Source organism: Cnephaeus nilssonii, assembly GCF_951640355.1.
Source record: "Cnephaeus nilssonii genome assembly, chromosome: 2".
Classification (NCBI taxonomy): domain Eukaryota; kingdom Metazoa; phylum Chordata; class Mammalia; order Chiroptera; family Vespertilionidae; genus Cnephaeus; species Cnephaeus nilssonii.
Window position 1 is genome coordinate 28,838,344 of NC_137073.1, and position 13,714 is coordinate 28,852,057.

Sequence of the window (13,714 nt, forward strand, 5' to 3'; positions counted from 1 at the left end):
CTATATTCTTACAATAAAATAAGCTAGAGGAAAGAAAATTTTATTAAGAAAATCATAAGGATGAGAAAATACATGTATAGTATTTATTGAGAAAAATGTGTCAATAAATGCACCTGTGCAGTTCAAACCTGTACTGTTCAAGGGTCAACTGTAGTAATATTAATATGCTGGGAAATTGAAGTGTTATAGTGAATAATTGGTTGGATTTTAAATAAATTTCTATTATGGAAAATTTCAATCATATAAGAAGTGGAGAGACTGGTTTAATTTACTCCATTTATCCATCACCCAGCTTCAGAAATTGTCAACTCATGTTTCAGCTATATTCTTACCCATTTTCTCACTATACCATATTATTATAAGCAAACCCCCACATTATATCATCCTATCTAATAATAGACAAATATGCAAATTGACCATACCTCCGACATACCACAAGCCACGCCCACAAGCCACGCCTACCATCCAATCAGAGCGAGTATGCAAATTAACCCAAACCAAGATGGCTACAGCCACAGAGAGCAAGGTTTCCTAGGTAACAGAGGAAGCCAAGCTTTCCGCCTGCCCTTGCCAGGCCTAAGCCTCCACTCGAGCTACAAAGTTTCAATTATAGAAGGTAAACAAATTCAAACAAATGGCGGCAGAATGGAGCTTGAGAGAGTAGGCCAGGGTTGCCGCCGGCAACAGGGGAAGCAAAGCTTTACACACTCTGGCCGGGCCCACCCGCTTAAGGCAACAAAGTTTCAATTATAACCCCAACACAATTGGCTGCTGGCCTCAGAGGGAGCCCCAGGCTTGGCTCCGCTCCAGGCTACAAAGTTTCAATTGTAGAAGAAAAATAAATTCCAGATACCAGGGCCTCTGCTTGGGTTGCCAGGGGGCGTGGCCGGCCTGCAAACCACCACAGGCCCCTCGCTCAGGCCGCCCCACGCCCCAAGGGAACCCCCACCTGATCCGGGACACCCTTCAGAGCAAACCAGCTGGCCCCCACCCCTGTACCAGGCCTCTATCCTATCTAATAAAAGAGTAATATGCAGATTGATCATCATTGCAACACACAATATAGCTGCCCTCATGTGGTCAAAGATCCTGCCCCCATGTGGACACAAGATGGCCAGCAGGAGAGGGCAGTTGGGAGGCACCCAGCCTGCAAGGGAGGGCAGTTGAGAGGGACCAAGCCTGCAAGGGAGGGCAGTTAGGGGTGACCAGGCCGGCAGAGGAGAGAAGTTGGGGGCAAACAGGCTGGCAGCAGAGTGGTTAGGGGGTGATCAGGCTGGCAGGCAGAAACGGTTAGGGGCAATCAGGAAGGTAGGCAGGCAAGCAGTTGTGAACCAGCAGTCCTGGATTGTGAGAGGGATGTCCGACTACCCGTTTAGGCCCGATCCCGGGCAGTCGGACATCCCTCAAGGGGTCCCATATTGGAGAGGGTACAGGCTGGGCTGAGGGACAACCCCCCTCCGTGCACGAATTTCGTGCACCGGGCCTCTAGTTGATTCATAACTGTTTAAATATATAACTCTAAAAGATGTATATTCATTTTAAACACTTATTCAAAATACTGTTCTCATAAATAAACAACTTTAACAATAATTTTTAAGTATTAGCACATGTTAGGTTTCAAACTGGACCAATTATTTCAACAGTATTTTTTAAACTATATATATATGGATTTCAGAGTGGAAGGGAAAGGGAGAGAGAGCCTGCATGCCCCACACTGGGAATGGAGCCCGCATCCGGACATGTGCCCTGACCAGAATGGAACTGTGACCTCCTGGTTCATAGGGCGACACTCAACCACTGAGCCATGCTGGTTGGGCTCAACAGTATTTTTAAAACTGGATCCAAAAAGGGCCATTCATTGTAAATACATTATTTTTCTCTTAAATGTCTTTTAATCTAATTTCTCTTCCATATGCTTTTTCCTCTTTGTAATTTATTTTGTTGAAGAAAGTGATTATTTATCCTGGCTTGTTCCCCATATTTATATTTTAGATTCTGCTGATTGTATTTTCCTATGTTTTCTATATTTCCTATGGATTGGTAGTTAGATCAAGAAAAGATTGATTTATCTAGGTGATAAACGGAGATGGAAAAAATAAAATAAAATAAGAAAAGAGAAGATTGATCAGATTCTTGTGTGTTTGTGTGTGTGTGTTTGCATTTCAAGATTATTTCATTGGTGGTATTGTATACTTCCAGCAGGAGGCATGTAATATCTGGTTATCTGTGTCATGGTTTTGCCAATATTTCATTTATTTTATTTGTTGGGTTTATTTATTTATTTTTATTCTAGAGAGGGAGCAAAGGGTGGGGGGGGGAATGAGAGAGGGGGGGGAAGAGACAGAAAGACAGAGAAACAGCAATGTGAGAGAAATACATCAATCGGCTGTCTCCTGTATGCATCCCTGACCAGAGATTGAACCGGCAACCTAAATATGTGCCCTGATTGGGAATCCAACCTGTGTTGCTCCAACCAATTGAGCCACTCCAGCCAGGGCTTTGCCAGTGTTTCTTTGGGATGGATTCCTATAAGTGGGTTGATGCATATATTGTTTTGCTGATGTTGTGGTTGGCTGTTCTAGATATCATAAGCCAGAAGGCTTTTCTGAGAAGATGACTTTTAAAACTGGTATCTAAATACTAAGAAGCAACATAATATGCAAAGGCTTGGGATTAGAGCATTTGAGCAAATGGCACAGATAGTATATGGAGGTCCTATGTGATCTCTGTGGGGCGGTTGGAGTTGGCAGTGACAGAAGATGAATCAGAGAAGTGGGCTGGGGCTAGATTCTGTTAGATCTTTCAAGCAAGGATAAGAGAATTTGATTTTATACCAAATTTCATGGTAAGCTTTTCTTTATACTAGGTGTACTTCCAAAGTGTTTTAAGCTGGAGAATCATGTGTCTGATTTATGATTGTAAAACAATACCTTGCTGCTGTCTTAAATAGAGTATAGAGGGCAGTAGTAGAAGTAGGCAGACCAGTTACAAAGCTATTGCTTAATCCAAACAAGACATGTGATGGATTGGGGAAGGTCATTGGTAATATATGTTGGAGAAATGTTGCTGCATTTAGGACAAATTTTGGAAGTAGAACTAACAGAACTTATTGCTAGATGATGATATGTAGGGAGTGAAAGAACAAAAGGAATCAATAATAGCATTGGATTTTTATCTTAAACAGTTATGAGGCCCGGTGCATGAATTCGTGCATGGGTGGGGTCCGGCCAGCCTGGCCAGGGGGAGGGGACATGGACGGTTGGCCAGCCTGCCTGCTGGTCGAACTCCTGGTCGAGGGGACAATTTACATATTAGCCTTTTATTGCATAGGATATACACTGAGTGGCCAGATTATTATGTGTTCAGAGATCATAATAATCTGGCCACTCAGTGTAAGTGTGGAGGTCAGCTCTGGCAGAGACAGGACTTGGGTTTAAAGCACGGAAGACTAGGTGCTTTTAACTTCAGTTGAAGACTGAATTAGGACAAAATTTACCCACTGGCACAGAATGGCACTTGGAGACTTATCCCTTACCTATGCAGTTGGTGAAAAAGTTTTCTAGGACCTATCCCTCAAAGGGGGTTGGTGTTAAAATTTAATAGTGCCTCCAGGTCACAAAAAGGCTCTGAAGATGTGAAATGGATAGTGCCAATTGACCCTGGCTTAGTGATATGCCTCGGACTCTTTGCAGAAGCAAACACAGTACTGTTCATATCCTTTGTCTGTATTTCCTGGATGTGTGTGTATGTGGTGGGTGCCAGAGTCCCTCATAGTCTGTGCACACTGGTGTCTCAAGTGGGGAAGAGGGAAGAGCACAGCTTTTTTTTTTGCTTTTTTAAAATATATTTTTATTGATTTCAGAGAGAAGGAGAGATAGAAACACCAATGATGAGAGGGAATAACTGACTGGCTGCCTCCTGCATGCCCCCTACTAGGGATTGAGCCTGTAACCTGTGCATGTGCTCTTGACCGGAATCGAACCTGGGACCCTTCAGTCCGCAGGCCGATGCTCTATCCACTGAGCCAAACCGGCTAGGGCAAGAGCACAGCTTTGATACATTCCTGAAAGGTGCTGAAGGAGCCGGGACAGGTTACTATCTTCCTTGAGTCTAAACTTCCTCAAGATTAAAATTAGAATAATAGTAGCAATGTAATAGCTTTATTTTGAGAAATTCATTGGGGTAATGGGTATGCCTGGATTCAGTAAATGTTTAACTCACTTTCCATTAAGCACATTTATTTAAACTAAATCAATAGAAGCTATTTATTACATTGATTTCCTCTTTTCTTTCAGTGCTAGTCTTGTAAAATATTTTTTTCTATTATATGCCCAGTAAATTAACATATATTTTAGCTTTGTTAGGCTTAAATAGGCCTTTATTTGCTATCCCGAGAATCTTAACCAGCATTATTGGCTTGCTTGTTTGTGAAAATGTGTTTCATGTTACAAACATTTGTCTCATTGAAAAACTTTTATAACACTATTTATAAATGAAATACTGCCTTTGTATTCTCTCCTGGCATTGTACCTTGAGAATAGTAAGTACTCAGTAATTATTTGCTGCCAAATGATACAAGACTCTCTTACCCTTTGCACTGTAACTGTCTATAAGAACTCAATCCTTGCAGAATGCATTTTGCAAAACAAATGGGTTAGCATAGCCTCACTCTTTCTGTGAAGATAAGGAATAGTACCAGTTGTTCATGTACATGGTAATACCTAACCAGTGTTTATCAGTTGGTTCATGATCATTAAAGAGTAGACAAGTTCTGCGTAATATGAATGAAATTTTATATTAGATCAGAAAAGAGTTTTGGGGTTCCTTATCATAGAAGAGTTTGTTACTTGATCTTTAGGTCATTCAGCATAGATTGGTTGGGGGTCCAGAGAAGAATAGGCCTCAAAGCCATGTTGAGAAGCTTGGGCTGTTTGTTTTTTAATGACATTCTGCAGCATTATACCCAAAACATGTCATTCCTATACCCTGAAAATGGTGTAGGCTATGTTTTTCACTACAAACGTGAAGATGTACAAATGGTCCTGTTCTTTGGGAACTTTCTTTGGGTCTGCTTGTTACTCCTCAACCTGTAGATTCTGGAGTGAAGGACTACTTTCCAGTTGCCACATTGTGCCCATCTGTTTTCTTAAGGTTGTTCTTTTTTCAAAGTTGTGAGGAAAGAACGTGATGTTGGTAATAAATGGGGAGGGTGTGGGGTGTGGTGGTGGGGTGAGAAGGTGGCAGATAGCCGTGATATGAGGGAGACTGATAGTGGTTTTAGATAGTTCAGGGTTAAGTGAGCAGGAATAAAGTCCGCACAAGTCATTGGTAGACCAGAGTTTGGAAGAAGTGAATAGGCCAAGGCAGAGAGCACCATAGAGTGAGGCATTAGGAGCTATGCTGGTGAGGGCTCAGGGGTTCCCGAAAGTGACTTCACAGACCAGTTCACTGAAACCAGTTTCTGCCCATAGCATTTCTGTCGTGGTCAAGGCTCAGGCTCTGTGGATGGTTCAAGCTACCCGTACTGCCGACCCCAGCAGATTTGGTTTGGTTAAAATGAGAACTTTTATGTGAAAGTGCTTTGGAAAGTGCTATAAAGCATCATGCGAATGTGTAGAGAAATATTATGTGAAGACATAATAATGAACTGTGTGGCATTCATTCTCTAATTTCATTTCCAAGCCAAATATCTCCTTAATATTTCATGATTTATTATTGCTGAATAAGAAATATTAAACATTTTCCAAATCCATTGTCATGAATATAAGATCTTATCTAAAAACCTCTGCTTCAATGAACTAGCTTTTTAAATATTAAAATAAATTCCTTTGAAATAACTGTTTCATACATGGCTGTTCATATAATTCATGCATTATAAATAGTATTTAAATTGAAGTAAAGTTTGTTTTTATGACCAATTTTATCTATCAATAAATCATTTTCTTACATTTGGGTATGTTTAGCATAATTTTTCAGCCATGCTTTCTTAAAGATTTTTTAAAACTACTTGCTTTTTTAATTCACTGACAACTCAGACTCAATTTAATGAAGTCAATAAATTATTGGGCTAATAGAGAAGACTCTCTTGTTTGCTAGAACTAAGCTGGGTCACCTAAGGTTTGTGTCCAGCAAAGGTCATCTCAGTCTAGTAGACCAGCAATCTTCTTGCACAGCCATCTGGAACAGAGCATTCTGCAGAGCTCATCTGAGTTTTCAGCCAAGTCCTGGCTCTGCCATCTGTAGGGTCAGGGTCACTCTGCAGAGTTCATTTGTGGATTTTTCATTAATGTCATTCTACCCCCTTTAATGATAGTGTGTGTGTGTGTGTGTGTGTGTGTGTGTGTGTGTGTGAGAGAGAGAGAGAGAGAGAGGGGGGGGGGGGTTATGAGTGTGTGTGGTGCACGTTTTTTATTTCAGTATTCCCTACTTAGTAGTAGCATATCTAAAATATTCAAACCATTTGTTAAGAAAGTTTGATTCTGGGGTATTTGAAGAGCCTACAAAGTTAAGATATCAAATATTATTTAAAAATGAATTATTTATCATTATGTAATCTACCAGTAGAGAACTTAGTTATGAAACTTTTGGATTTTATATGACTGGGCTGTCAGGTAGAGTTCAAAATAGAACCAAAGTTATCTCACTGAATAAGAATTTCTATAGAGGTGAGATACATGTAGGTGTGCTTAAATGCATGTATACACATCCACATAAGTATTTCCTATTTGTCATGAATGTGTGTGTGTGTGTGTGTGTGTGTGTGTGTGTGTGTGTGTGTGTGTATACAAAATGCATTACAAAGTGATATCTTTAAAGAATAAATACTAATGATGGGATCCCTATCCAGCCTTTAACATAAAATTTACCATCCTCAAATCTAAACTGTACCGTAAAATGGGAGCTCAATTTATTTTCCAGTGAATAAATTGTTCAGTGAATTTTTATGGGTGTCAACTATGCCTGCATTATTATTCTAGGGGACTGTCATCCCTTGAGAATTAATCTATTATAGATCCCAAATGAATCTGAATGGAAAGATATGTTATTGGTTCAAATAATATTGTGATACATGACACAAAGCACAGGTACCCAAGCACCAGCACTGTCATAGAGTGAAAAGAACATCGATCAGCCCGGGAGCGCCAGTGCTGTCCTTGTCACTAACTCCTTGTATTAGTTCCCAAGCAATTTTATCATCTTTGTTTCACCTTCTTCACTTTAAAATACATATGGGATTGATTTGGATGAACTCTAGAAGCCTTTTTAGCTCTGAAGTTTTCTCTATGACATTTAAACAGGTCTGTAATTGTCTCTAACTATTGTAATGTTTCCACAGGGTGTTACCTACTGTGGAGAGAGTTCAGCAAGCAATCTTACCATGGCCAACGTGCCCTGGCATGAGGAAGTAGTACGCTTTGTCCGTGAATTGGTGGATCTGATCCCTGACTATGAAATTGCTTGTGAACATGAACATTCCAATTGCCTCCTGATTGCTCACAAAAAGGTAAGAGTAATTTGAATATGAATTCTTCTGCCACCCTTATCCTTCTCCTTTCTTCTCTTTCCTCTTAATTTTCCCCTCACCTTATAACAGTGAATATCTGCTTGTTTGCTACCTTTCCTAAAACAATAATTTAAAAAACCCTAAAGTCTGTCTGTTGGGCTCATAAACGCTCTTTTGTGTGAAATTACTTTGTATTTAGTCCTCACATAGGCATTTGAAGTGCTTTCTGGATTGTAATGGGTGCATGCTAAAAAACAAAAGCAAAACTGCTTGTAATAACCTCTAGGCCTTTTCCGGGGTGACGAGGGAAAACTAAACAGTAAGCAACCTCCATATGAGTGTTTCTGACTGTCAAGAAATGCTGAGATATTTAACATATTTTAGATCAGAGATTTTGGTTCATGACTCTATTTCCATTTTTCCCCTTTGCTGCTTTTATTTAGGCAGGATATATGAACCCAGTGTATTTCTTAAGTAAATAAAACCTAGCAAAGAAAAAATTCAGCTCTTTGTAGATGCAGGCCATTAAAATAAGAAAGGAAACTCTGATCAGGAGGCTAAGTGTTAGCTGTTCTAAAATGCTAAGTGTTTACAGCTATTATAAAATGTCCTTATGGAAATATTTACACAGAAACAATATAGTATCTGGAATGCAATTTAGGTGAGGTACGTGATGTGTGGATGGGTTGGGGGTTATTGAGGCTACATGATGGATACATAGAAGTTTATACTACTCTGCCTAGTTTCTAATTCAAATTCTCCATTAAAAATGCTTTTTTAAAGTAGTAGACATGGATGAACCTTGAAAACACTGTGGTAGGTGAAAAAAGCCCGACACAAAAGGCCACATATTGTATGATTTCATTTATAGGAAATGTTCAGAATAGGTAAACCCATAGAGATAGGAAGTAGATTGGTGGCTGCCAGGGACTAGGGGAAGAACAGATTGGGAAGTGATTGCTGATATCTATGGGATTTCTTTTTGGGGTGATGAGAATGTTCTTGAATTATATGGTGGTGTTGGTTGCACATGTTCATTATGCTACTGAATTGTATACTTTAAAAGGTTGAATTTTATGTTATGTGAATTATATCACCATAAAGGTAGATTAATACCAAAAAATTAGAAAGATCAAGGGTGGGCTACTGTCATACTGGTTTGGTGGTGATGAACTCATGTCCTTTAGTGTTTTCTTATCTGGGAAACCCTTTATCTGTCCTATTCTAAATGATAGCCTTGCTGGTTAGAGTAATCTTGGTTGTAGGTACTTGCTTTTCATCACTTTGAATGTTTTATGTCAGTCTCTTCTGGCCTGCAAAGTTTTTGTTGCAGAATCAGTTGATAGTCTATGGGCGCTCCCTTGTACATAACTAATGCTTTTCTCTTGTTACTTTGAAGATTCTCTCTTTGTCTTTAACCTTTGATATTTTAATTATGACATGTCTTGGGGTGGGCCTCTTTGTATTCATCTTGTTTGGGACTCTGTGTACTTCCTGGACTTTTGTGTCTGTTTCATTCAACAGGTTAGGGAAGTTTTCCATCATTATTTCTATAACTAGAGGCCCGGTGCATGAAAATTCATGCACTGGAGGGAGGGTCCCTCAGCCTGGCCTGCCCCCTCTCACAGTCCGGGAGCCCTCAGGGGCAGGAGGCAACCCCGCAATCAGGGGAAGACGACGCCTCATCTCACCTCTGCTGCTGCCACTGCCGGCAGCGCAAGCCTCGGCTGGCCCTGGTTACCTGTCTCCAGAGGCCCTGGGCGGCTGGGGGGTTGAGGGGACTGGGGGACTCCGGAGGCAGGTGCCCCAGCGGGGCTGAGGGGACTGGGCGCCACCATTTTGTGGCTGTGGGCACCGCCATCTTTGAGGGTGTGGCAGTCAATTAACATATTCCCTCCTTATTGGCTGTGGCTGCCTCCATTGCGATGGCATGAGGGTCAATTAGCATATCCCCTCATTATTATTATTATTATTATTATTTTAAATATATTTTATTGATTTTTTACAGAGAGGAAGGGAGAGGGATAGAGAGTTAGAAACATCGATGAGAGAGAAACATTGATCAGCTGCCTCCTGCACACCCCCTACTGGGGATGTGCCCGCAACCAAGGTACATGCCCTTGACTGAAATCGAACCTGGGACCCTTTAGTCCACAGGCCGATGCTCTATCCACTGAGCAAAACCAGCCAGGGCTCTTTATTAGATAGGATTAGGTTTTCATATCTTCCCCTCTTTCTTATCCTTCTGAAACGCCTATGATGTGAATGTTGTTACATTTGATGTTGTCCCAGTTAAAAAAGCGGCACACCTGGGTGCCAGACCAGCCTATTCCATGCCTCCGCACCTCCTACCAGTCTCTGTGCTTTCTTCTTTACCTCTCTAGTTGTAGTACTTCCACTCAGCCAGCTTTCCCTTGGTTCTGGATGATAGTTCTGTATTTTAGTTGTAATTTTGATGTGGTTGTGGAAGGCAGCAAGTACAGGCATTTACTTATGCCACCATCTTGGTTCTCCTCCTGATGGCTAATTTAAGGGTCGCCTACTGTTATAGACAGAATGTTTATGTCATCTCAAAATTCATGTGTTGAAGTCCTGACCCCTTAGTGTAGCTGTATTTGAGATGGGGCCTCTAAGAAAGTAATTAATGCTAAAGGAAGCCATAAGGGTGGTGCTCTAATCTGATAGGATTGGTTTCTTTTATGAAGAGACACTAGAGCATGCCCACCCCCAACCTCCCAACCCAACCTTGTGTACACACTTAGAAAAGGCCACGTGAAGCCATAGAGAGAAGATGGCTGTTTGCTGGAACCTTTGTCTTAGAATTCTAGCATCTAGAACTATGAGAAGCCCTGGCCTGGTATATATTCACAAAGCAAGCAGTCTTGACAGGGTTGAGTAGGATGAGGGAGGTAACTTCTGAAGCAATTATAATATGCTCTTGTTGGGCAAGTTCAAGCAAGGTACAGTGAAGTCCTGTGGCAGAGGAAATGTCACAGTCTCAGGTGATTCGGAAAATTTTCCCAGAGCAAAGGACATTAATGAGGAGACCTGAGGCTTAAGTAGGTGTTAATAAGTCAGGAAATAGCATGGAAGTCATATGACGGAACTACTTCATGAAAAGCCTCTAGATGGAGGTTTGATATTTAGGCCATATGTCCTAGATAATGGGGCTCTATTCTACAGTTGGCATAGTAATCTCAAGCAGTCCACAGAATTTGGAAACCTCAAACACTGGAATTGGAAGACTGTTGCTGAGTCCCAGAAGTGAGGGCCCGTGTTAGGGCTGTGTCAGGGCATGGTGAAATGCTGCTAAGGAAGAATTGATGGGGCTTCGTCATATTTTGGATATGAGGGGTCAGGGAAGGGAGGGCTCTAGTTTTGAGGCTCAGCACCTGGAGCTGACAGTGATTGCTTTCGTAGCACTAGAGAACATTCAAGAGCAGTCGGTCTTGGGAGGGAAAATGACAGGAAATACAGACTTTACATCTTGAATTTTAGAGTTCAAAGAGCCCTTGGGGCACCATTTAAAAAAATGATCTTATTAGAAAAAAATTTCTCATGATTCATCGATAAAGTCTTTCATTAGTTTGGCATTTTCCCTCCTAAAGCTCTTAGCTTTTGGTTAAAAAAAATCACATGTCATTACAGCACAGGGACTATAATCAATAATATTGCAATAAGTTTGCACAGTGACAGATGGTTACTAGACTTATCGTGGTGATCACATCAGGTATATAAATGTTGAATCACTATGTTATATACCTGAAACTAATATAATATTTGTGCCAACTATAATAAAAAATATTTAAAAATCAGATGTCAGTTAAACTCAGCATATTGTAGTATTCTTTATCCAGGAACCTATGCATTTTTAATATTTTTCTCAACTAGGATATGAAATTGTTAGTTGTTAACTTGGTTTATAATCAGGTTCTTTTTAAAAAGACAGTGGCATAACAGATTTGTCTGTATATAAATCAAGTGTCAACATATTACACATTTACATGAATGAGTGTCAAATAAATACTGTGAATTAAAAGCCTCCACAGTTCAATTAGTAGTTTTTCTTAATGTACGTTCTGTTTTCTTAACTACTGGTCATTATTCTATAACTAGAGGCCCGGTGCACAAATTTATGCACCAGTGGGGTCCCTCGGCCTGGCCTGCGGGATCGGGCCAAAACCAGCTCTCTGACATCCCCCAAGGAGTCCCGGATTGCGAGAGGGTGCAGGCCAGGCCAAGGGACCCCATCGGTGCACGAGGTTGGCCAGCCAGGGAGGAACTGCAGGAAGGCTCCAGGGCATGTCCGGTCTGTCTCGCTCAGTCCTGATTGGCCAGACCCCAGCAGCAAGCTAACCTACCAGTCGGAGCGTCTGCCCCCTGGTGGTCAGTGCACATCACAGCAACTGGTCAACCGGTCAACTGTCTGCCTCCTGATGGTCAGTGCCTGTCATAGCGAGCGGTTGAGAGGTCTTAGCATATCATTAGCATATTATGATTTGATTGGTTGAATGGATGACCAGATGACCGGACACTTAGCATATTAGGTTTTTATTATATAGGATTACTTTTGAGAAGCAATTTTCTGAGAGTACAAATTGGATTATTTTCCTTTATTGAATTGACATTCTTTTTTTCTTTTTAAATTCTTTATTGTTTAAAGTATTACATATGGTATACATATGTCTCCCTTTTCCCCCATTAACCTCTCCCCAGCCACCCAGCACATGCCCTCATCCCCCTAGTGTCTGTGTCCATTGGTTATGCTTATATGCATGCATACAAGTCCTTTGGTTGATCTCTTACCCCCACCCCCACCCCTGCCTTCCCTCTGATGTTTGATGGTCTGCTTGTTGCTTCTCTGTCCCTGGCTCTACTTTTGTTTATCAGTTTATGTTGTTCATTGTATTCCACAAATGAGTGCGATCGTGTGATATTTATCTTTCTCTGACTGGCTTATTTCTCTTAGCATCCATGCTGTTGGGAATGGTAAGACTTCTTTCTTTTTTACAGCAGCATAGTATTCCGTTGTATAGATGTACCACAATTTTTAATCCACTCATCTGCTGATGGGCATTTAGGCTGTTTCCAAATTTTAGCTATTGTAAATTGTGCTGCTATGAACATAGGGGTGCATATGTCCTTTCTGATTGGTTTTTCTGATTTCTTGGGATATATTCCTAAAAGTAGAATTACTGGGACAAATGGGAGTTCCATTTTTAATATTTTGAGGAAACTCAATAATGTTTTCCACAGTGGCTGCACAAGTATGTATTCCCACCAGTAGTGCAAGAGGGTTCCTTTTTCTCCGCATCCTCACCAGCACTTGTCAATATGTTGATAGCCATTCTGACAGGTGTGAGATGGTATCTCATTGTCATTTTGATTTGCATCTCTTGGATGTTTAGTGACTTTGAGCATGTTTTCATATGTCGCTTGGCCTTCTGTATGTCCTCTTTCAAAAAGTGTCTCTTTAAGTCGTTTGCCCATTTTTTTCTTCATTTTTTTTATTAAGGTATTACATGTGTATGTATCTTCCCATTGCCTCCCTCCACCCCACTCCCATACATGCCCTCACCCTCCAGTGTCTTGCGTCCATTGGTTATGCTTATATGCATACAAGTCCTTTGGTTGTTCTCTTATCTCCCCCACCTCTCCCTAACCTTCCTGCTGTAATTTGACAGTCTGTTTGATGCTTTAGTGCCTCTGAATCTATCTTTTTGTTCATCAGTTTATAATGTTCTTTATTATCCACAAATGAGTGAGATCATGTGGTATTTTTCTTTCATTGACTGGCTTATTTCACTTAGCATAATGCTCTCCAGTTCCATCCAGTTTGCTGCAAATGGTAAGAATTCCTTCTTTTTATGACAGCATAGTATTCCATTGTGTGGATATACCATAGTTTTCTGATCCAGTCATCTGCTGATGGGCACCTAGGCTGTTTCCAAATCTTAGCTATTGTAAATTGTGCTGCTATGAACATAGGGGTGCATATATCCTTTCTGATTGGTGTTTCTAGTTTCTTAGGATATATTCCTAGGAGTGGGATTACTGGGTCAAATGGGAGTTCCATTTTTAGTTTTTTGAGGAAACTCCATACTGTTTTCCACAGTGGCTGCACTAGTCTGCATTCCCACCAGCAGTGCACGAGGATTCCTTTTTCTCTGCATCCTCGCCAGCACTTGTTTGTTGATGATAGCCATTCTG

General features: G+C 40.9%; 1 protein-coding gene across 2 annotated transcripts in view; it reads left to right on the top strand.

Moving 5' to 3' along the window:
- Positions 1-13,714, top strand: part of LOC307116075 (S-adenosyl-L-methionine-dependent tRNA 4-demethylwyosine synthase TYW1) — a 135,882-nt gene that overhangs the window by 110,967 nt on the left and 11,201 nt on the right. For both annotated transcript variants that reach the window (XM_079799727.1, XM_079799728.1), the window contains one exon: positions 7,337-7,504. In XM_079799727.1, the coding sequence (XP_079655853.1) occupies positions 7,337-7,504 (168 nt within the window). The remainder of the gene's footprint in view (positions 1-7,336; positions 7,505-13,714) is intronic.